Source organism: Mirounga angustirostris, unplaced genomic scaffold, assembly GCF_029215605.1.
Source record: "Mirounga angustirostris isolate CCGP_5_RB_7025 unplaced genomic scaffold, mMirAng1.0.hap1 SCAF_13, whole genome shotgun sequence".
Lineage (NCBI taxonomy): Eukaryota > Metazoa > Chordata > Mammalia > Carnivora > Phocidae > Mirounga > Mirounga angustirostris.
The window spans coordinates 3,516,334-3,540,676 of record NW_026991721.1 but is presented as its reverse complement, the minus strand read 5'-3'; the positions used below and the strand labels follow the sequence as shown (position 1 = coordinate 3,540,676).

Here is a 24,343-nt window from a genome sequence, read left to right as displayed (position 1 = left end):
CAGCCCGCCCCTCCAAGCTCCTCCCAGCCTCCGGGCTGCTGCCGGGCTGTGGCCTCCACCTGGAATGTTCCTCCCTGGATCTTTGTCGGGGCTGGCTCCTCTCAGCATACCGGCCTCTGCTCAGTTGTCCCCTCCCCGGAGAGGCCTTCACGCCACCCGCCGTCCCGTGCCGCCGCCACCACCACCTGCCTATATTCCTGCTTGTTCTCTGTCTGCCTCCCCGCCGCGTGTACGCCCCGCGGGAGCAGCGGCTCGTCCGCAGGGTTCACCCCATGTCTCCGGCCTGGCGCTCAGAGATGCTCAGCGAAGGCATGAACGTGCACCATGCGAATGCATGCATGGCGAGAGGCGGGGCTGGGGCCAGCAGCCTGCCTATTATTCGGACCCGGAGCCCAGAGCCTACATAATTTGTTCGAGGTCACCCTGCAGGCGTACAGGAACTTGGAGGGATTCTCTGGAAAGTTCCATTCCAATAGATGAGTTAACAACACTTCTCCAAGTCCCCTGGGAAGGTCTCTTCCACGGGCATTTATTGAGCACCTGCTCTGTGTCAAGCACGTTGTGTCTTCCTGTCCTTGGTGATTCAGGGTGGGGCTGGCAGGGGCATCCTGATGTTGGCCCTGCTGCTGATGTGGCCCGGGGAAGACTTCTGGGGAGTTTAAAATACCTCCAGGTGCAGAGATGCAGGCCAGACCACCATGGTGACATTCCCCTCTCCAGAGGGTCGGGGACCCCAGGGGCCGCCCGTGGCACGGCCTCACCGTGGTCAGGCGGGAAGAGGCGCTGACCGCAGGGGCCAGCTGAGCCCTGTCGTCCGGCTGGGAAGCCGGATGCTCACCCCGAGGGACATGCGGAAGGGCCCAGAAGCAAGGAAGGGCCGTCCGATAGCTGAGGGAGGTCACTCTGCTGCTGGTGCTGCCCACGCCGGTCACCCCGGTCTGCAAGGACCTTGCTCTGCAAGGGTGCCCCCTGCTCGTGAGAAGAAAGCACCAATGCACATCGTTACAGATCCTTGTGTTTGCGTCAAGACGGAGTCCCTGTTGCCAGTCCCGCTCCCCAACCCCTCCAGCAAGGTCTCTCCTGAGTGGCTGTGAATGCCCGCTTGCAGCGAGGCCCGCGCTGGCCACCTGTGGGAAAGCGCCCGCCCCACTCTCTCGGCGCTCCTGGGCCCTTGCGGCCTGCTCTGGGTCACCCCGTACAGCCTCCCCAGCTCAGGTCAGCCGTGTCGCGCTGGGTCATGGGTGGCAGTGCCCCAGAGACCGCCATCTGATGGATGAGCCCATAGCCCTGCCCTCCCCTCCTGGCCCCTCTGTCTCCCCAGCCCTCTGCCCACCCGACTCACGCCTCCTCCTCCTGCAGGCCTTCCCCTGCTTGGAGCAGCTGCCCCTCCCCTGCAGCTTCCTGGCTCCCCATGACTTCCCAGGGCTCAGCTGAGAAGCCACTCCCTCTGCAGGACCTCCGTGACTTTTCTCTCCCAGACCCTTTCCTACTTCTGTAGCCCATCGGTTTTGTCTTAGGTTTTTACTTCCCCGGGTGACTGTAAGCTCTGCGTCTGTGTCCCTTTGTGTCTGTGGCTCACAGCTCGGGGGCAGCTCTTAGTAGGACCTCAGGAAATAATGCTGATGGCCCCAGCAGAGGGCAAGGGTGCCGTCCCGCCTGGAGAGCCGGCCCCTGCGCCTCCCCTGGCCAGGGCTTGTCAATGGTGCTTTTGTGGCAGCCGGGCCAGGGGCCTCCAGAGCTTTCCCTCGCTGCTCCATCAGCTTGAAAATGTTAAGACAACGACTGCGTCCTCCTCGCTCCCAGGAAGAACACGTGTGTGGAGATCTCACGGCCTCCGTGACAAAGGCACAGGACAAACCCCACACGGGGCTTATTTGAGTCCGATAGAAACTGGCCTGTTGGTACCAGTCCCCGCCCCCAACCTGGGGCTAGCATCCGGGGACCCTGGTGAAGTACACATTATTCATTCATTCGTACTTTTGACAAATATTTTTGCAACCTGCTGAGTGCCAGGCTCCACTAGGTGCTGAGAATGCAACACAGAGGAAAATGCACAAAAGCCCACTCTCTCAGCACAGAGAGAAAATAGGGGACAGGGTGACAAGGGACAGAAGCAAAAGAGGCAGCTTGGGGGCAAGGGCCAGGGGAGGCTTCCTGGAAAGGCGATATCTGACCTCACTCCTGTGAGGCCTTTAGCCAATGTCTGCTCTGTGCTGAGGGGGCCCCAGCAGTCCCCTTTGTGTCGGCCCCAGGGTTGTGACATGGAGCTCCTCGCTCAAAAGCTGCCCTGCATGTCATGGGTGCGGCAGACAGCCGTCCAGGTCCACGGGCCGGGAGGCTTTGCCCGGCCTTTCTAAGGCACTTTCCCAAGGGCGGGGTGGGGCTGGTTCCGCGTCCCCCTGGACAGCAGAATGTCCCCCCAACCCCCGACAGACTTGCCTTACGAAATGATTTAAGTGCATCTGCTCACACAGGACCCAGTCCATCTCTGGTCATGATCCCGAGTTTCTCTTTCCCTTTATCTTCCTTTTGGAAGTAACTGGGCACTCCGATGTCCCCCCTGAGGAAGGATGGGATCTGCTTTCTCTTTGGAGAGGTGGCAGGAAGGAGCCCCCGGAGCAAGGAGGGGTCTTGGGCTTTAAACTCAGTGCTGAGGTCAGAGGTCCGGCTCACCACCAAATGGGGAGGAAAGCAGAAACGAGGAGCAATGGTAAAGAAAGTCACAAGGTGCTTGCACTGAGACTCAAATGGAGTAAAAAACATACAAGTGTGTTCCTCATCCAAGGGATTCCCTTGCTGCTTAGGGGTGGGTGGGGAAAAAAAAACCCAAAACGGAGACATAGGGTTTTCCGGAAAGTCTGATTTCAGACATAGCAGCCCACACACAGGGAGCAGGGGTGCTGAGCCATGCTGGAGGCAGGGGTGTGGGCCCCTGGGAGGGGGCGGCCCTGGGGCCCCCCGGGGTGGGTCTGACCACAGATCCTGGAGAGTCCGGGCAGTGCGGGGCCGTGGCTGGCATGAGCTGCTGCGTGGATCTCAGAGCCCCTCATTATGTCTACGTGAGGGAGGAGGTCACGCACTCTGGTCCGTCTTTAGCCCTGTAGGGATCCCTTGGTTCCTGCTTGTCTGTGCATGTGTGTGAGGGTGCGTGCATGTGTGTGCACGTGTGTGTCCTTACTAACTGCACAGGACGGGGAACTGAGAGCAGAAGGATGGATTGCCGTTACGAACGCATTCTGCAAGACAGAACCTCGGTCCTAGCAGGGACTCTGTCGCTCACTGTCCCAGGCTCCAAGCAGTTTACTTCTTAAGGGAAAACGCTTAGGGGCCCACACTCCTTGACTGACAGGCTCCTGTCTGTGCCTTTTTCCTAGCTCCCTACAGCTACTTTTGGTGTCATTTTCAGGCAGGAAAATCTAGGGCCGGTGACTCACGCAGGGTAGCCTGGAGCTGACACCCTAGCCAAGGGGGTGAATTGTGCAGTTGATGGGACGATAACATCTGGGGAGGGAAACAAAGCTGGGAAAGGTATGAACAGGGTAGAGGTAATAGGAGGGGGGGTGGGTGGGGAGCGAATACGTGAACACAGGCTTCTCCCTCTGCTCTGCCCCTCACCCCTGCTTGTGCTCTCTCTCTCACTCTCCCACAAGGGCATGAGTGAATGAATGAAGGCGAATGAATGAATGAGGGAGTGAATGAATCGTGGGTAAGCAAGTGAATGAATCCCCGTGGCGGCCGGCGTGCTGCTGGCCCAAGAGCTGCAGTCACGAGCCTGAGACACCTCCTCCGGGGTGCCCACCTCCTTGAGCGTGGGCCCACGTCCAGGAGTCCCGAGGGGAGGCGGCTGGGCCGAACGCCCCCACCCCCGCGCACACGGCCTGGCCGGCAGCCTGTCGTGCCGTGTGCACTGTGGTGAGGCTGACATGGGGACCCTGGGAGGACGTCCTCGGGTGCGCAGGGGGATTTCTTTGGGGTCCAAATAGAGAGCTCTCACCTCCCCCCACGTGAAGCCTGCGTGACCGGCCGCGTCGGCAGATAGGCTCTGTAAGTACACTACCCCGTCAAAACCTTTAGGAACGTGCTTCCAACCGGCTCCTAGGCAGAGGCGGCCTTCTCTGCATCGCTGCTGGGGGCACGGAGAGCCAAGAAGTCGGCCATTCTCCCTTGAACAACGGAAGAGCCCCTTGCAAGCCCGTGGGTGACAGGGTGCGTCCGCGTGTTCTGTAAGAGTCACGCTTTTCCTGCTGACGGGACTCATTTGGGTTCATCGCAGAAACCTCAGGAAAATGTAGAGCAGAAAGGAACAGCCACGCAATACAGGTTTTCTTTAGCAGTAATCACAGGCTTTGGAGCTAAGCTGTCCGATGCGTCGCCCCCGACCCCGGGCAGCTCTGAGCCCTGGGAACCCGGCTTGTCTGAGCCCAGACGAGCTATCCGTGTCAACTGCACCCCAGTTGCAAACAGGTAAAATGCCTCGTTAGTCATTTTTGTAGCGGTTACGTGTTGAAAAGATAGTATTTTTGCATGGTAGGCTACATTAAATATTTTCTGAATTCTGCATCATGGTTTTACTCTTGTAACGCGGCTCCTGGCACGTCCCGGGTCGCGCGTGTGGCTCACGCCGTGCTGCTCAGCGCTGTCCTACAGGGTCCAGGAAGCCCCTCCTTTCAACGGAGAAGCTCCTTCAGGAGGTTGAGGTCTGAGGCGCCAAACCTGGAGGAGGTTTAGGTCCGATCTCCAGTGTTGGGTTGGGGAGACCTGCTGATTTCTTGGGGAGGCCCCTGCTTCGTTTGCTCATTTGTGTGTCCCACAAAACTTGGGCCATCGTGGCCAGCCCGGCAGGCCCTGGGACGCAGTGTCCACGCGGGGGAAGCTTGCAGCCCGGCAGCTCCGCTGTGGGATGGGGGCCCCAGACCGAGCAGAGGCCCGGACACAAACAGAAAGAGGCTGGCATGGAGCCATGCTCACTTGGCGGCACGACCAGACAGCAGGGTTTCCCGGGAAAGGCCGTTCACGGTCCCACATAAACCTGGACGAGCTTTTATTCCTGTCTGGGGTGCCGTGCCGCAGGAAAGAAGCAGGATCACCCCATAAAGACACCGAAGCCTTGTGCTGTGTCCGGGAGCACCGGCTTTGCTTGATCCTTGGGGGAACCGTATGAAGCCACACATGTGCAGGAGGATTCGCTCCAGCTGTAGCCAGAGCCTGTGAAGTCAGGGTCCAGCCTCCCTGGAGATGGGTCTTTGGGGAAATTAAGGGCAGCGTGTGGTCACTGACCCCAGGGGAGCTGCACGGCAGGTGTGACGCACTTACACTCCCAACACACACACGCGTGCTCACACCCACACATGCAGAGGATGCAGGGCCGTGGGGCTGCATGGGGGAGACGTTCACACTCTCCACAGCACAGGGATCCCGACTCCCATCCCGGCTCCCCAGCCTAGGGGGGCCTCACCGCCTTCACCCTGAGCACCCCGTCCTTGTCTGTCTGAGGTGCCATCCACAGTCGGGAGGAAGGCTCAGGGGACAGCAGTTGAGTTCTCCTTGGGGAGATGGGCATCCTTTGCTCTCGTGGGGAGCTCTGGCGAAAGGAGGTCACTAGTTCTCTGAGCCGGCTGGGCTAAAGCTCTTCTCTTCTCTCAAGCCCCGGGAAGAAGAGTTAAAGCAGCAAAGGAGGTTACTTCCGAGGCTTCCCTTCTGAGAAGCAGGAGCCATGACGCGGAGTTTCCACACTGCTGGGCAGGGTGATCTGGCGGCTGGCTCGGCCCGCGGCCGGGGGGCGCAGGGGGCTGTCTCTGTCCCAAGCCCCCGGAGTGGGCAGCATTTCTTTTTTTTTTTTTTTTTTAAAGATTTTTTATTTATTTATTTGACAGAGAGAGAAATAGCGAGAGCAGGAACACAAGCAGGGGGAGTGGGAGAGGGAGAAGCAGGCTTCCCGCAGAGCAGGGAGCCCGATGTGGGACTCGATCCCAGGACCCTGGGATCATGACCTGAGCCGAAGGCAGACGCTTAACGACTGAGCCACCCAGGAGCCCTGGGCAGCGTTTCTGATGCCCAGGCATCTATCGGGGGGATTAATGCTGTGATTCCCAAAGGGGCGCTGGGGAGGAGGGAGCAGTTTGAGACTCAGGCTGGACTTGCCCCCCCACACACTTCCAAAGAAAGGACCCTGGGATGGGGGGACATCTGTGTGAATCCACTTGCAGACGGTTGTAATCACCGTAAGAACTCCAGTTAATGTTTGTAGAGAGCTTAGCACGGTGCTGGCTCTTAGCAAGGGCTATAACACTGCTCGTTAAATAAACACACACACAGGGAAATCTGTGGTGTGCCAAGGACAGGAAGGGGGTGAAGGGTAGAAATAAAGCAGAAGACGGGACTATGGAGCAGAAATGAGTCTGAGCGCCGGGATGGAGCTGGGAGCGGGGACAACAGAACAGAGCTGGACCAGAGAGGCTTCCAGGAGGAGGTGACGGGTGGCTGACGTGGCCAGCTTCTAACCCAGCCAGGGTGCTTTTTGGGTTCTTAGGAATTCTCAGAGGGCAAGCAGGGGTTAGCAAAGCACACGAAGCATCTGAAAACGCTCTGAAGGAAATAACATCCAGAAATTCTTTTGGGGGAAGAAAAAAAATCCCCCAGACAGAGCTTCATGCTTTGGCTGCACTCCAGAACTTTGGGCGGACGGTTTCCGTGCCCACGGAGTCTCCCTGCCCACTGCTCGGGTTCTGACGACATACGAGGGAAGGAAGTGACAGGAGTCCCGTTCCTGCCCACCCTATCTTGGTTATAACGCCCCCAGGCATGTCTCCCCCCGGGGAGGTTACACCCCAAGGTGCTTTTAGCACATGAAGTCATAAACCTGTTTGGCATCGTGTCCTCCCCAAACGGGATGCCCACCGGACACTCGCAGGGGTGCCGAGCCAGCGTGGGAGCAGGACGGGGCCGTTGAGCTCACAATAGCCCTGACTCATGAGCAGCTCACTCCTTCATGCGGTCTTCCCCACCCGGCTGCCCCTGTGAGTCAACACCTTATTTAGCACCTCTGAGTGCAGAGATCCGTATTGGGGAGAAAGCCGGCCTGTTGCGGGGATGGCCAGAGTCAGGGGGCAGCGCAGCCTGGCTATGCCCCGTACTACCCCCTCCACCAACTGAGAGTAGCCAGGGCCACCTATGCATTTTGTAAAACCCAAATCTCTTACCTCCTATCCCTCTAGTTCTATGTGTGCGTGCGTGCACGCATGTGTGTGTTGGATTCATGGAATGAGCCCTGGTTTGGACGGTCAGGAGACCCAGATGGAAAGCCAGATCTGCCTCTTGGCTGTGCCTGAAGCCAAGCACATCACCTCTCCGGGCCTCTGCACTCCCATCTGAGGACTTGGGTGATAAAATCAGCCTCCCGGGTCTTCCTGGAGAGTGCAGGCAGGAGCCGGAGGTAAGCCCAAGAACAGTGGCTCTCCACTGGGGGCAATTTTGCCCCCTGGGGACACCTGAAATGTCTGGAGATGTTTGTAGTTGTCACTCTGGGAGGGAGAGGTGCCCCTGGCATCGAGTGGGTAGAGACCAAGGATGCCGCTGACCATCCTACAGGGCACAGCCTGGCCCCCCGGGGCAAACAGTGATCCAGCCCCAGACGTCAGCAGTGCCGTGGAGAAGCCCAGCCCCAGGGCACCATACTAGACGAGGCCGTCGCTGGAATTATCCCTGACCCGGGGCTCACCACGGCCTGGCCAGGCGGAAGGCCTCGTCCTGCCTCGAAGTCTAACGCTTGGTTTGTTCACCTTTTTGCTAGGGCCGCCGACAGCCGGGGGAGTGCTGGGACACGCGCAGCTGGGCAGGGCACAGAGCAAGATGTTCCTTCTCGTGGGCAGGGGCAAAGAGGGGAAACTGATGTTGGGAAGGGCCCTCCGAGCCTCTTACAAAGGAGGCTCTCTCGCGGCTCAGTCCCCTCTGGCGTCCCTTGTCACCCCGTGCTCGTACTCCTGGGATTATTACAACGCCAGCAAAGACCTAAGAGCGTAACAGCAGCTAACATCACAATATAACGAGGGGGCAGCACGGTGGCAGGTAGGGTGAGCCGTGAAGCCCAGAGCTTCCCATAATAAAATGTCCCATTTAGACTAATGAAGCTGGTTTTTATTCATGAGCGGGGAATTAATCCTGTGGTGAGATCTGTCCCCTTGGGGTTTTAATGATGAGACTCACTGAGTCCAAAAGCAAAAAGTGCAAAGCTGATGCAACAGTATTTCTAGAGGGCCAGTTTAGAAGCAGTTAGCAACTCCGAGCAGAGACACGGTCCCAACAGGATGGCCCACAGGAGATGGCATGAGGCAGGAAACCAGCAGCTAAAATCATCACCAGACCGGGGAGGCTTTAAAGTTCCAACTTGGGGGAGAGCTCGGCAGAGAAGAATCCCACTGCTCTCCTTGGTTTGGGGGAATGTTGTTCGTACTTTTTGGTCCCTGAAATCCCAAGACCCACGCAGTCCCAACCCAGGTCACAGTGGCCCCGGGGACAGGATCCATCCCTGTTGGCCTGTCCTTTCTGCTCTGTGCAGAGGCCACCCTGCAGGTCCCCTCGGCCTGCCGAAGCATCTCCACACTGCACCTGGGAGCCTGGGGGGGCGGCAAGAGGACGCAGAATGCAGGGAGAGAGGCAGAGCAAGGAAATGTGCTGATACGTAGCAGGGAGAGTGATGCTTTACGAGCAAGCTGGTGTCTGGACCCGGCTAAGTCATAAATCACAGAAGCAGGTGACACCGGGCTTCTTGGGCAAAGCCAGAGCAGGGGAGTGGGCGCCACCCTGCCTGAGAGATTGTCCCCCACTCTGTAGCAGCTCCCAGAAGGGCTCAGGCACCCCCCTCCCCAAGCCCACTCAGTCAGCAGTCCAGGCGTTTGGGAATGCCAGGGTACCCGGAATTGAGGAATCACAGTTTTGCTCCTTTTTCACAAATCATACCTCGGAGACTTCTGCAAGATCCTTTGTCACTTGAAAATAAATTTAGAAAGTCAGGGCATTACAGTTACACAATCTTGGTTGTTTACCAACAAGGGTAAGAGAACGAAGTTACATAATCCTGTGTGTGTGTGTGTGAGAGATTCTTCCCAGCCTGGAAAGCTCAAACTGGCCTCGGCGTGGCAGAGGCCAGGGAGGGCTGTTTGTGGTGAGGACTTAGCCGGCCTGGCACACTTGTCCAAACCTGCGCTCGCCGTCCAAGATGCAGACAAAGGGTCCTTGAGGGCCACTCAGCGCCCACTGGCAAGGCTTACCCCAGGACAGTCTGATCTTACTACCCCTCTCAAAGTTCAAGAGGTTCACAAACTTGAGCCTAAATGGGGGTGAGGAGAAGGGAAGGTCACGACAATGACAAGATGACAGTAGCAGGAACAGTGGTCCCCACCGCCCAGCCTCCCCCGTGCCAGCTGCTGAGCCCCAGCTTCACGCACACTGACGTTCACGGAAGGAGACGCAGGCTCTGTGAGGCTAAGGACGCCTGGCCCAGGTCACAGGGCTGGAAGGTGCCAGAGCTGGAGCCAGACCCCACCCCATCTCCCCCGCCCCCATCCTGTCTGCTTTATGATCGCTCCTGTAGGCCCGGAATGTTCCTCAGTGGCCGTTTGACAAGCAGCCATTGGGCATCGAGTGTATGAACCCAGTGCAAAATGGGTAAAGGAAGCTCTGTGGTCAAGGGCTGAAGTGCTTGAGTGAGGGGCAATCCAGGATGACTGCCTGGAGGAGGTGGCTTTCAGTGCACACCCCGAAGACCCAACAAGATGTATGGAGGCAGAGGAAAAGGAGACTTTATTCCCACTGGGCAGAGTTGCCAGGGTGGCCCCTGGGGGCTACACCTGGGCATGGCTGCCCCTGGAGACTTGTGTCATCCTCCTGCGGGGATGGTGGATTAAAAACCTGTCCTGGGGAGCACCTCCCATGGGCCAGGTCCCTGCTCCTTAGGGATGAAAGCAATCCAAGTCACCGTCCCTCCCTCAGGGAGGGAGTAGAGCGACCCAGGAGGAGTGCAGGCAGCTCTGCATGAACCCCAGGCCCCTTCCTTGTGCCCCTCTGCACAGTGAGGCCCACGAGCCTGGTCACGGGAGAGGAAGCTTCCATAAATGGGGGCTCAGAGAGACGCGTACATGGGGGAGCCACAGAGGGAGCAGGGCCAACTGGAGAGGGTGGGCCCTCAGGAAGCAGGGGAGGCTCCCTGGAGGAGGTCAGGTCTGAGTGGCCGCAGAAGTCCCCCAGGGCGAGGAGGAAGGGGCAGAGAGAGCATTCCCACGCCAACCTCCGAGGGCTCCCTCCCCTGCAAGGTGACCTGACACGAAGTGCGACGTTTGGAGACTTTTATTAAAGGTGGGGGCTGTCGGAAGTTTTCTCCCTGGGATGCAACCTTGGCCACCCTCAAAAACCCCAAGGGGCACTTTCGCGGATACAAAGAAAACCTGGAGGGGCCGCAGGCAAGGAGCGCTTTCTTCCCGCGTTCAAATTTCTTCGCAAAGTCTGAGCGCGCGGCCGCCGCCCCTGCCCCCGCGCGCAGCGGCGCCGGCCGCCCGGGGCCGCAGGGGGGCGGCCGCGGGGCGCGGGGCGCGGGCCGGGCGGGCGGGCGGCGGGCGGGGCGGGAGGCCCGGCCCCCTGCGAGCGCGCCAACGCCGCCCGGTCCGCCCGCAGAGGCCGCCGCGGCCGTGGATGCGGAGGGCGCGCCGCCCGGCCGGCCCGGCGCCCAGGCGGCCGCGATGAGGGTCAACGACAAGTACTCGACGCTCCCGGCCGAGGACCGCAGCGTCCACATCATCAACATCTGCGCCATCGAGGACATCGGCTACCTGCCGTCCGAGGGCACGGTGAGTGCGGGCGGCCGCGCCGGGAGGGAGGCCGCTCACCTGCGCCGCGTGCGCGCAGGGAGGTTGGGGCGGGGGCTCGCGGGGCTCGGGGCGCGTGGGGAGCGCCCACCCGCGGACGAGGCGCCGCCGTCCCTGGGGGCAGGAGCCCGAGCGTGCCCCGGCTGGGCCCCGGCTGGGACGCCCCCTTTCCGTGGGGCTCGGGGCAGCGGGGTGGGGGGGGATCCGCGAGAGGTTGGCAGCCTCTGCGCCCTGGTGGGGTTGGACGCTCCGGCGACTGCCTCACCTGCCCGGGAGCACGGAGTTCCCGGGAACTCCGTGTCCCGCAGGGGAGCGCTCAGCGCCCCGGGGAGCTGGGGGACGCCGGTGGGTCCAGACTTGTTTCTGCGCAGGTCCAGTTCCCTGCCGGCGCCTGCGCCTGGTGCAGGGGGAAGCGAGTGCCAGCTGGCCACGTGGTTGGGGACCCCTGTGCGGGGTCTGCTACCCCCACCATTCTCTGCGGGGCCAGATCCAGAGGGCAGAGGGATCCTTGGCGGGCAGGCCTGGCCAGTGAGGGATTTGGCTTAAAGTGAGAACAGTTTGCCCCAGGAGGGAAGGGCTGAGAAGGGCCCCTGGGGGAAGCAGAGGGGACCCCAAGGTGCTCAGTCTGGACCAGAGAACAGACTCTCCTTTCTCCCCCGCCTCCTTCCCGCACAGCAGCTGCCTGAGGTCCTGGACTTGTTTCTTTGCTCTGACCTCGCCAGGATCCAGGCCTGCCTCTGCAGCCTCAGGACTGGAGAGCCCGGGCTTTGGGGAGGTGCCTGTGGGATGGGATCCTGGCCTGGTGGCTAGCTGTGTTCCAGGGAAGGCAGAGACCCTCAGGCCCTGCACCCCTTCTGCTGCCGAGCTCGCACAGAGATGCGGGGGGGGGGGGGGGCATTGGGAACCAGTGTGGATTGAAAGGGGTGCCTGCCTGTGATCAATGCCGTTGGCCTTCGAAGCTCAGAGCCATCATGTCAGCCAACACTGTGTGCCTGCTGTGGGCCAGGCTGCGGGAACCCACAGCGAACGAGACAGGGGAGCGTGCCCATCTGGGGCTGGAGGAGGTGCTGATGGAAGGGGGCCCGGGACAACGGCAGAGGGACACTTCTGTAGCAGCCGGCCTGCGGCTGAGGATTAGCTCACTTAATTTTCACAACTCTGTAGGGTCCGTGCTGTTTCTGCCAGTGAGGCCACTGAAGCCAAGAGGGGAGCCACCCACCCGCTGGGTGGAGAGCTAGCAGGGCCAAGACACAGAAGCAGGGGGCCATGGGCAGCCTGCAGAGGAACGGACATCCTGGAGGAGAAGAAGCTGGTTATATCCGTAAAGGGGGTTGGGCGGGGCCTCTCAGACAAAGAAATCTCACCTGGGAAGACCCAGAGGGGGAAACGTGGGGACACCAGTTAGAAGGTGCGAGAGACAGTGACAAGGAGTGGACATTCCAGAGGTAGATGGCATTCGACATGATGACGGGGTAGACCCAAAATAAAGACTGGAGCCCTTATCAATGGTGTCTGGACTTGTAGTTCAGGAACCTGTTGCTTATGTGGATCCAGAAACTCTGTCTTCCCCAACCCCTGGCAAGGGCCACGAAGTCTGCAAAGACTTGGCCCTCCGTTTGAGGTCTCCATGGTCTGGAAACACATAGACAAGCCCCGATGAGACTGTTGACTTATTTTGCACACAGCTCTTACTGTGGGCAGGTTTGGGGGGCTGTGAATCGGGGGCACTGACCGCAGGGAGGACAGGTGGCCAAGCAGTGTCCTGCCAGGCAGACAGGAAGCAGCAGCTCTAGGAGCGGGGGGGTGGGGGGGCTGCAGGGCAGGCAGCATGATAGAGACAGCCTCCCAGGGCATCCCCAGCACAGCTCAAGCCAATGATTGTTGCTCAGTCATTACCCTGAGTCACCTGGTGAAGGCGGCTCTATGCAGGCCAGAGGGCGTGGCTGCGTTTCAAGGAGTTCCCAGACAGGCGTCCGTAGGTGCCCCTGTGGTGTCGGTGGAGTTTAAGTTGGCCACCGGAAGTCCCAATCCCAGGCAGGGATTGCACTTGCCAGCCAGCGCCCCGGGGCCTCTTCTCGACCTGTCATTACCAAGTTTAAGGGTAAAAATCATCTCATGGTTTCTGCACAACAGGGTGCAAGAAATGACTTCAAAAGCCAGGGGCCAGGTTGAATGCAATTTATTTCACTGAGTTTTCTTTGTGTTTATCTTTGGGAGTTTCTACTTTCTTCCTGATGGTTGTCAGTGGCCCTGACCCATATGCCCCAACAAGTTCAGACACCCCAGAGAGGAGTACCGGGTGTTGGCTTCGGCCTGCCTGCAAAGGAAGAGCACCTCTCTGTTTATTGGCAAGGGGGGATGGCCTGTTTATAGGTTGTGCGGTGTGCCCGAGGATCCTACATTGATTTGTAGTGCCAGTGATTTGATTTTAAGATTGGGGAAATGAGAGTAAAGTTCCAAAGTGTATTCAAAGAGTCCCCGAACCCAAAGAAATGTTGCAGGTTCCTGATTTCATTTTCCCCATATTAGGAACAAGGGAATGTAGCAGATTCTCTGAGCATGATCGTTTAGACTTGTCCTGGCTTTGGCTATTTCACACAAACGTGTGACTTCAGCTCCCGGAGCTCTGGTTCCAAGCAAGAAGCCAGAGAGACAAGTGCTGGTCCCAGTCCAGCATCCACGGTGTGGACACGGGGTTCCTTCCCCTCCCCTCTCAGAGCTGGGGAAGGGAGCCTGGAGAGGCAGATGTGGACCCGACGTAGACTACCCTCTCGCTGCCTGTGGCGTGGGGGGCGGTCCCGCTGTGGAGCGGACCTCTGTCCCCTGACGCCCTCCGGCGTGACCTCAGGAAGCCTTTTTTCTTCTACCATATTTCCCGTCGTCCTCAGGGAAGCTCCTTCTGGGAGCATGTCCCGCCAAACACTCCGGATGATCCTCAAAATACTTCCAGATCTCTCATGAATCGTGTCCACTCAAGACTTCTGTGACTCAGGTCGAGGAGATGTTTTTGTCCCCCACCTTACAGATAGAACAGCTGAGGCTCAGAGCTGGGGAGCGTTGTGTTTAAGTTGCTGGCCGGGCTGGGCCTAGGCCCCGGTATCCTTGATCTGGTGGCCCCTGCCAGGAACCATGCAGAACCCAAGCTTCTGTCATTCATGTGTGCCTACATGCATTCATTCATTCATTCCATAGCCACATCAGAAAGACGAACGAGAGGTCCCCTGCCTTCAGAAAAGGTGGGCTGAGGGGCCACCTGCCCCTTTCTTAAGGATACGGAACGGAGAACATTTTGAAGCTTTTTTCAAGCTTTTGAACTGGAAGGTTATACACAGAGTCTAACCCATATCCTTCCTGCTGCAGGTTAAATCTTTATCTCTTTGTCCCGTCCTGCACAAAAAAAGCACCCACTCCACTGCTCAATGGAAGGGCCCCAGAGAGACACATGGCCACCACGGAGACTACCTCTCTGGCTCCCCCGAAACCCAGCTCAGATTCACTCTCCAGACCCTGGGCTCTGCCTTGCTCGTGTACAGTGTGGTAGAAAGGGACCCCAATCTTTCTGTTTAAAGGTTGCTAATCCCTTACCCTTAGATAGGATCGCCCCCATTTTATAAAACTAAGACCCAAACAGTGAAGCACCTTGTCCAGAAGCACAGAACAAATCAGGGACAGAGCCAGGCCAGGGAGGGAAATGTGGGACTCTCACAGCAGGGCGCCAGAGCTTTCTGCTGCCTCCTGCTGGCCCCAGAAGCGCATCCAACTCCCTTGGTCACTTAACAATCTGGATCCTGCACTGCCACCCTCTTTCACTTGTGGTCCACTTTGACCAGGAGATCGTCCTCCCTTTTAGTTCTTTATTTGTGCTCATCTCAATTCCCAGTTAGAGCACACTTCTCTTGGGGGTTCACCACATGCCAGGCCCTGTTGTAAACTCTTTACATACAGAGCATGTTTTATACTCCAATAACCCTAGGAGGGAAATCACGTTGAACGGGGGAGGTCCGGTTATTCCCCCTGACCCTCACGTTACACGGAGGGCTCCAGAAGGATCAGGAGATTATACTGTGCACCTGGGATGCCACAGCTGCTCTTAATGCAGATGGAAGGACAGTCATTGTGGATGAGGCCTCTGGGCCACCACCGTGCCCCCGGGGGGAGGGAGATGTTTAGGGGATATGTCTGCTCTCCCCCAGGCTGTCAGGCCCCGAAGGCTCTTGATCGGGCCCCAGCAGGCAGGTGGTCATTGTTCAGTTTTGAATCTGGCAACCTTTTCCTGTCTCATGATGGTGGAGGGTTTTTGGCTGTCCCCCAGAGTAATTTCCCTGCTCTCTGACCTGATGGGCTCACTCTGAATTTCCTTCCCTCTCGCTAGGGGGTTTTTGTCCGCTTTGTTCAATATCAGCCATTATTCCAGCCAACCATGGGCCTGTATGGGGCCTCCACCAGGACCAAGCCCTCCGTGTGTGTGTGTGTATATAGCAGATTCTAGATGGAGGTGTGTTAGGGGCAGTTGCTGGCCCAGCTTCGGGGTCCCCACCACCCTGTTCAGGGGCCCCTGTGAGTGAAGAGCTTGTGAATAGATGTCTTCAAGGCGGCCCCGGCCCAAGCAACCTGCACTGGCCGGAGGGGGCAGGGACCTCCAGAGCACTGAGGAGGCAGGATCTGTCCCCTGCCTGGGAAGCTAGGTAGGATCACAAAGCACAGAGAAGGGAGGCAGGGCGTGCAGGTGGGGAGCGCAGCGTGCGCAAAGTCAAGGAGCAGGGACGGGGATGTCCTGACTCCAGGTAGCCCCGGGGCAGTGGGGAGAGGAAGCTGGGGAAGGTAGTACAGGCAGGAGCTATGCACGGACGCCTGGCCCCGCTCGGATGATGGAAGGTCCCCATTCGGAAACAGGGATGAGCCCCTCGCAGAGGCACTGGGAGCCTGGGTGCCCAGGAAGCAGGTGTGCTCTTGCCCGGAGACCCTGCCCGCCCGGAGACCATGCGTCCGCCTTGTCTGGCCGCCTCCCAAGCCCTTGCCCTGCCCGGCAGCAGCTGCTTTCCCTGAGCGCCCGCAGTGTCTTCCACATGCGGCCGCGGGTCTGGGTTTCCTGCCCACTGCCCCCCGCCCCCCGGAGGAGGGAAACTGCGGCTCCCCCTTCCCTGACCTTCCCGTGGCATTGAGAACCAGCGCTTGTTGGCGCTGGGATTGAGGGCAGGGGGCACAGTGTGGCACCCAGGGGCCGGTCCTACAAGTTAGAGGGAGCATCCACCCCATACGGCGTCCTGTGGCTCAGTCAGTCGTCCTGGCCACCAGAGGGGCAGCTTACATTGCCCTCCCATCTTGCAGAGGCGGATGGCGAGGACCAGAGCAGGTAGAGAATCTCTCCCAGGCCTCCTAGCTGGAGCGGGACCAAGCCCAGACTTATCTGAGGCCGCCCACTGCCCCACACGTCCCCTCCACTGTGACCTTACCTCCTGGTTCCGGGAATGGTTGGGGCAGGACTCCCCCTAGCTGTGTCCTTGGGCACGAGCATTGGAGAGGGCTCTTGGGGGTTGGCCGGAGGGGATTTAGCCCTGGTAGCACGGGCTGACTGCTTCACACATGTGAGCCCCACTCTCTCCGGGTCAAGTAGACCTACCCATCATGCCCCCTCACAGGGTCAGGACTCAGTAAGAGGACATGCCCCATGCTGAGCAAGAGTGTTACCCATGTCCCTGTTACTGTGGGGGGTGGGCAGTGCCCTGAGTGTGCAGACAGGACTCAGGGCTGGGCTCAGCCTCCCAACCGTGCTGTAACCCACCTCGCCTCATTGAGCCTCTGTGTCCTCCCTGACAAACAGGAGAACCACTCTTTCCCACCTCTCCTGCAGCATGACCCCGCAAAAGACACTGGGGTCTTCTGTGGACGCTGTCCTGGGCTGGGCCTCCCTTCTCCCCTTCCCCCACCCTACACACCCAGAGTCTCTGGACGGACACCTGTAAGAGTGGGCCAGGGGAGCACCTACACTGCGGGGTCCCGTGAAGACCACCAGAGCGGCACTGGGTTCCGTGGTACCGTGGGTGGGCGTGGATGGCTTACATCCAGCCGCCTGCCAGCTCCAGGTGCTGGCCGTGCCCTGTCAGGCTGTGAGCGTCCTGGGGCCAACCAGGGAGACTGAGATTCAGGGGAGCGACTCCCCCGCCCCCACCAGGGGTGAAGGAATCCAGACCCCACAAAGGCCCTGTCCAGACGCCCCTATCCCTCCTTCCCTGGGCAGATGCCACGTGGCAGGCATCCCCCCGCTTCTCCTCTTTCCCTCTCCTCTCTTCCCCTGCCCCTGAGCCGGACATTTGGAAGGACACCTGATCACATGGGCCCCCCCCCCCAGTTGTCCTTGTTGCACCTTGGGCCTAACCTAGACCACCAGCCCTGGAGTGAGGGACCCCTGCTGTTCTCCCGACCATGCGTACAGTGCTGTGGAGCCCCTCGCACTGGGGGCAGCCATCCCAGGGCTCCAGGCGACCCTGTGGGGAGACCTTCCAGGCACAACTCTGTCCCCCAGCCGTGGGGCTCAGGGCCTGCCTTTAGCCACAGGCCGGCCTTATGCTCCGTAGGGGAGGGCCTCATTCTCGGATGACAGTGCGTCTCTAGGACTGATAGCAGGAGTGGGGCGGAAGCCAGGGGATCAGGGGCAGGACGTGAGGCTCGGCTCCGAGGGCCGTCGGTGGTGTGGAGTTGCTGGTTAGAATACTTCCAGCATGATGTTATTTATTTTCTCTTATTGCTGAAGACCAGCTTGCCGATTAACCTCTCTGCCCTCGGTAACCAGCAAAATCCCACAGGAGTTCTAGAAATTCGGGTTTAGCGTTACCAGCAGCCATGCGTGATTGCAACTGCGCAGAGGTCCCAGTTTTTCATGCGCAGGCCCAGATTTCTATCTCACTGGCCCCCCGCCAAGCCCCCTAGGCAGAGAAGGAAACCCGCGCCCTGCCCCTATCTCTCGGCCCACCCCCCAGGGCACCCTCTGGTGCAGGAGCAGGTGGAGGCCACGTGCAGGGCAGGGAATTAACACCCAGGTGTGGGTGGATAACCACCCAGCTTCCTCACCCTCTGGGCACCAGCAGGTTGGAGCCCAGTTGCCCAAGGCAGTGACCCTCTGTCGGCCCCTCCCTCTGTGCCTGTCCCCCCCCCCCCCTCTGGTCCCTGAGACCACCTCTCAGGTAAGCCACTGAACCCAAATGCTCAACTCAGGGGCTGCTTTTGGGGGAACCCAAACTAACAGGCAGCTAGCTAGTGGCTGAGCTGGAGCCAGGCCAGGTGAGGGCCATTGTGGGCCCGTGGCCATTTTGATATGACGTTGCCATGCATTCTGGCCATTGAAGGTTGAGATTTGCAGGTGCAGAACCTGAGCTCAGCTCTGCACTGCCCGGGACCCTGTGGGAGTGAGTAACGAGCACTTCTGGGAGTGGGGAGAGGGGTGGCCTTGCAGCTTTTCCCATTGCCTTTGCAAGCAGCCTGGTCCTTCCCAGCAAGCCTGATCTAGCTCCATAGAACCGGGGGCCCTTCTGAGCAGTGAGGCTCCAGCTTGGCCTCCACGTGTGATTATGGCGCATGTGTCCTTCTCCAAATGTCAGCTCCACAAAGACAGGGCCGCTGTGTGCACGGCTGTCCCAGCCCGGGACGGTGCTCGCACGGGGTGGGCACGCTGCACAGCTTTACTGAAGGCGGGCAGGGCGGGTGGAGGAAGCTGTCCAGTTTGGACCCTGCTCCCCTCCACAGGCCTGGCCGTGATGGCCTGACGGCCAGTGATTTGTCTTTCCCACCACAGTTGCTGAACTCGCTGTCCGTGGACCCCGACGCCGAGTGCAAGCACGGCCTCTACTTCCGGGATGGCAGGCGCAAGGTGGACTACATCCTGGTGTACCATCCCAAGAGGCCCTCGGGCAGCAGGACCCTGGCCCGGAGAGTGCAGCACAGCGATGCTGCCCTGGCTGCCCGCGGTGCCAGGCAGGACCAGCTCCTGCCGGGCAAGGGGAGCGTGGGGGCGGCAGGTGGCCCCGAGCCCCTGATGGACTACCACGAGGACGACAAGCGATTCCGCAGGGAGGAGTACGAGGGGAACCTCCTGGAGTCCGGCCTGGAGCTGGAGCGAGACGAGGACGTAACTATCCCTGCATCTTATGGGCTTGTGGGGTGGGCACACCCGCCGGGCCCCGCACCACCGTTTCCAGAAGCTGGTGTGGGGAGGGGCCCTTCTGGCTTTAGCTGGTGCTCTGAGAACGGCTGATGGAGAGGCTGCTCCTGTTGAGTTGGTAGCAATCGCTTATTAAGGTTTGGGGTTTGGGGGAGCCCCAAACCAGCGCCTGCCCCCCCAACGACATCTGCTCTGGAGGAGGTTAAGGCCTTCTCGGCAATGACCTCCAGGGTCACGGCACTTCCTGCTCTGGTCGTTCCTTTCCTGGGAAGACGTGCCCCTCCCTCCTGGGAGTCCTCTTGGTGGCTGACCTTGGCCCTTCTCGGGGCCTCAGTTTCTCAATCTGTCAAGTGGGGCGGTTGGTCTGGGTTGATCCCTGGGAGGCCCTGCTGCTCTGAAATCCCCTGACCATCACACTGTGTTCAGGAGCGCCTGTCCCTGGCAAAGCCTGAGAATCTTTCGAAGGAAGGTTTTCTGGGGAGAGTAAAGGCCTGACTCACTGGTGCACAGTGCCGCCCGGGCGGCGGGAGGGAAGGCAGCGGTGGTGGCAAGGGGACCTGGGCAGCCCTTGGGACAGGGGGTGCTTCTCTCAACCTGTCAGCAGGCTTGCGGTGTGCTCCGCTCCTTAACCTCTCTGTGCACGAGGGCGGGGGCGGGGCTTCCTGCCGTGACCGTCGCAGGACACGCCCATAGCCCGCCACAGTGCCCCTGTGCGGACTAACCAAGAATCAGGGAGTCTCTACACCACAGTAAGAGGGTCAGCAGGCTGCTGGGGGAGCCCTGAGCCAACTGCGGGTGTTTAAAGTAAAATCTGGTTTCAGTTTGCCGTTTCATCGTTGAGAACCTCCATGCCCTTAAATAATGAACACTTTGGGTCCAGTGATAAGGATGCCCTTGGGGTGCTTCGGCCAGCAGGCTCGTCGATGAAGGAGCTGGTGTGAGCTCGTTTTCATGCCACGTTGATAGTACCGGCCCTGAACGCACCCAGAACTGCTCAGTGGGGCCTCTTTCTCTGCGGACCTAGCGGCCGAGGGGTCTTGTGATGCACGCGGAGTATTTCTCTGGGTGGCCTTGTCCTTCCGAGGCTCGGCTACCTGGCAGATGTGGATTTCTGCAGCAGGAGTGGTCCCCGTCGGGGTGTGAGGGTGTGCGAGCGTCGATGACAAGGCAGGTCCCGGTGAGCCTGCAGGGTCTCTCCCACACACATGTGTGGGTCCTTCAGGGTTTTCTGTGACCTGACACTTGGCCCCTAGGGAGAGGGGAGCAGGCAGGTCTCTGACTTAGGGCATGGTTCCGCCCTGCCAGCCCCCTGCTTTTTGTGCAAACACTGGGTCACTATTCAGACTCTGCCCCAACTGTTGACAGTTTATAGCTGGAGGAAGAGACAGGCTCTGTCAGAGTCGGGAGAGGCTGCGGCGCCCTCATGCAGAGCTGTGAGCTTGGGCTGTGGTCTGCACCTGCCTGGTCCGCTCCCTGAGGGATGCACTCTCTGCTCCCCTCATTCTTTTCCCACGACAGCTTCAGAGCCCTGTGCTCAGAAGGCCCCCCAAAGTCTGGGAATTCACACTGGCCCTGGACAGGTCCCAGAGCCTCTGCCTGTCCCTCTGAGACTTGTTGGCAGCTCAGGCCTCAGTTTCCCCTTCTATAACACGAAGATAACCGTAGTATTTACGTCACTGGGTGATCGTGAGTAAAGGGCAAGGTACTTAACGTGGCAGATTCTCCTGGGGCGTTGTTAACATCAAATCATATATTACGGTTCCTGCAGAGGGGGAGAGAGAAAGGAGCCTTTCCAAGTCCAACCAACTACAACATCCCACATACCTTTCTTGAACCTCCATCTTCTCAATCATGACTTTGAAATAAAAAGCCAACAAACATAGAGACAGTGGTTACTGTCACCAAAGAACATCCAGTTTTCCCAATAAGTGACCCAAGAATTTCATTGATAGTTTGGCTCTCCAGCAACTGATTGGGGCCGTTTTAAAAACGAAAGCGGTACGGTGCACGGCTCCAGTTTCCAAGGTGGCTGAAGCCGGGGCTGAGCCGCGCCCGCTGGAGTCTCTCGCGTCCGAAACTGCTTTCCGAGGGCCCTGTAATTCCCGAGCTTTCATCTGACATGAACAAGGCCCAAGGCTGTTGGAAAAACCCTCCGTCTGCTGCTGCCTGGTGCTCTCCCCGCCCTCCAAGACACAGGCAGGACCAGAACCTGGTTCAGAGGCGGCCTTCGAGGGGTGAGCACGGACCACTGCCAGCATGATTAACAGCTCGTGGCTGTCGCCTTTATTTCGGAGAGAGAGGCCCTGGCTAATGAATCATTCCCGGAGGCGTGCTCTGATTACGAGGAGCCAAGGGCTTATGTGCACTTTCCTGGGGAGAAAGATCCACGCCTTCCATCAGATACGCCGACGCCAGATGAAGGTGGAGAATCGGTCTTGAAAGCGGGGCTTCTCTGCCCTGGCGCCATTGCTGTTGGAAATTCAGCAGCAGCCCTTCCCAGTAGCACCCCAGGGTCACGATTACCAGAAATGCTCCCAGATACTGCCGGATGTCCCTGGGAGGCAAGATCGCTCCTGGGGGGGGGCCCTCTTGAACTCTGCTGGCCCAGCCTTCTGCGGCCATGACCAGGAAGCTGCCCGCAGGCCGCCGGCGCGCAGAGGTCACCTGCCTTTGCCCCTCGAGAGGCCAGTGGGTACGCCAGGCTGTGCTGTTCCTGGGCAGAGCGGGCCGCCAGCCCCGCGCAGACGGGGCGTCTGTGTGCTTGCCTTTGACCCGAGTCTGGAGGTTTATTGTGAAGATGTCCTGCGAGGACCCACGGAAGACCCTCCGGACTGAGGGCACGGGCAGGCCGGCTCTCATGACACCAAATGGGCAGTGCCCCTGGGGCAGCCGTAGCAAGTGAGCCCAGGTCAGGGGCTTAAAGCAACCCAATGGGGTCTCACACAGTTCCGGACGTCAGAAGTCCAAATTCCAGATCTCCACAGGGCTGGGCTCCCTCTGAAGGTTTTTGGGCAGGTTCTTCCTGCCTCTTTCAGCTTCTGGGGGGCCCCAGGTGCCCCTCCACCCTCTGCCTCTGCCTCCAAGCAGCCACCTTCTGTATGTCCTTCTGCATGTCCTTCTGCGTCTCTTCTCTTCCTGCAAGGACACCAGACGTTGGACTTAGGGCCTGCCCTCCTCCCGTGTGACCACATCTTAATGTGGTTACACCTGCAAAATCCAAATAAGGTCCCGTTCTGAGGTTCTGGGGTTGGGACATGGAAGTCTCTTTGGGGGGAACCCCATTCACCCCCCCCACAGCAGCTGAGAGTGCACTGGAGTGGTTCTATCAGGACTGGGGGGGCTCACGCAGGGGCCCCTGGAGGTGCCCGCTGAGGTGCGGCGGTGACTTGTGGTGGGGGCCACATCAGCGCAGGTGGCCTTGAGGGTGAGCTCCAGCCTTGGGCAGGCTGCCCCACTGCAGGGCCCGGATGTGCCCAGGAACCCACAGGGGGTCCTGTCAGAGTGCAGGCTCTGACTCAGCGGGCCTGGCCTGGGCCTGAGCTGTGTTCCTAACCAGCTCCCTGGGTGTGTGGTGGCTGCTGAGCCTGGACCATCCTTGGAGAGGCGAGGAACGTGCAGGCCTCTTCCCCCATGAGCCAGCAGAAGCATCCGCAGAGATGGGCCCGCCAGTGTCCACGCAAGCCCTGATCCACTGCTGGGTACCCCAGAGGTAGCCCCAGACAGAGACTGGGCCAAGAGCCCACAGAAGAGGGAAGACACACTCTCACTCATAACCCCCGGGTACAGACAGACAGAAGTTGAGCCTGGACCGTGGGTCCCCCATCCTCCCCCTCCCCAGGCACCGTGGGCTCAAAGGAGCCGAGTTTGAAAACTGCTTCCCAGACTCCCCGAAGAGAAAGACCTTGGGTGTCAAGACAGGCTTCAGGGCCTCCATCCAGGGGGCAGCCCTAAACGTCCATCTCACGCATGAGGGCCCAAGAGGAGTCCCGTGTCAGAGACCCCAGGACGGCATGACGGGAAGTGGCAGGAAGGGAGGAGAGCGTCTCTCTGTCCGTCCCTCTGACAGCCGTGGGGTCAGCTTCCGGGCTTCCCATTAGAAGGGAGAGAGCATGTTTCCTTGCAACTGAAACCAGCATTTTTCAAGTCTGGCCTCAAAGCCTTGGCTGGACGTTATTTATGTCCGTGGGTAACTGCTGAGAAGGCCACACACCAGAGTCCCGGCTGTGTGTGCCGGGGTGGCCGGGGCCCACCCTGCCCCGAGGTTGAACTTGGCCCCGGCTTTGGCAGAACTGTTGAGGCTCCGGATGCTGGGACCCTGTCAAGTCTGTTTGCTTTCATGGTGCCGCTCGGGGCTCACCCCTGCACCCAGGCTGGCCCGCTGACGTTTCTCCGCATTCCTGCCCCGGAGCTGGCGGGGGCCTCGGGCAGCAAGTGTTTCCCATCTTCGTTAGCGTGGATGTTGCTTTTCAAACGCCAGCGAAGGGGAGCGGCTTTTGTTTCCAGACCAGGCTTCGGGGAGCACAGCGGGGCCGTGAGGCCGGCCTCCGAGCCCCCATGCGCTTCAGACCCGCTCGGCCACTTCCTGGAGGGACAGCCTGGGAGCAGGTGGCTTCCCCTCTCTGGGCCTCGGTTTTCCCACCTGTGAAATGGAGGAGGTGATGGTACTTCTCTCCCCTGGGGGTGCTGGGCCAACGCTGAGGAAGTGAACACCTCCTTGCCCGCAGCCCTTGGGTTCAGGCTGCTTTTCCCAGCTTCCCTCCTGCCGGACGGGAATCAGATGGCAAATCTGGGCACGGCAGGGTCCCTCAGTACGTGGAGACCCCTCGTGCACCACGCGGACGCCAGGTGACCGTGGCAGGTGGTGGGGAGTGTTACCAGGGGCACAGGAGAGAGAGGGGCCGGGTTTCCTACAGATTCCAGCAGGTGTCCAAGGCAGGGGCCCGAGGTGGCTCTGGAGTTTGGCTAACTGGCAACAGACACGGCCCTCAGCATTGGAGGGGCTGGGGGCAGACTTCCTCACCGCCCCGGGACATTGTGGGTGGAGGTCCTCGACTTGAGAAACCTGAGGTCCAGTCCTGACATCCCCATGTGTGAAAACAAATGATGGCAGATGACCCGGGGGACCTGTGGGCTTGGAAGCAAACCCCTACCCCATGCTGTGTGGGCTCCCTATCCCTGCTGTGAGAAGGCGGTCCAGGAACGAGACCCCCTTTACAGGTGGAAAGAAAGGGCCTGAGGCTCTGAGAGGTCGAGCAAGGAGACCAGGGCCACAGGGCCCAGCAGGGGTGGTCCTGCCTCATGTTCTTTGCCCTGAAGCCTGTGGTGTGAACCA

At 59.7% G+C, this 24,343-nt stretch overlaps 1 protein-coding gene across 7 annotated transcripts in view; it reads left to right on the top strand.

The window, feature by feature from the left end:
* ANO1 (anoctamin 1) overlaps positions 1–24,343 on the top strand; it is a 139,199-nt gene that overhangs the window by 48,945 nt on the left and 65,911 nt on the right. For all 7 annotated transcript variants that reach the window (XM_045893076.3, XM_064576049.1, XM_064576050.1 and 4 more), the window contains exons 2-3: positions 10,666–10,838; positions 18,646–18,978. In XM_045893076.3, the coding sequence (XP_045749032.2) occupies positions 10,666–10,838; positions 18,646–18,978 (506 nt within the window). The remainder of the gene's footprint in view (positions 1–10,665; positions 10,839–18,645; positions 18,979–24,343) is intronic.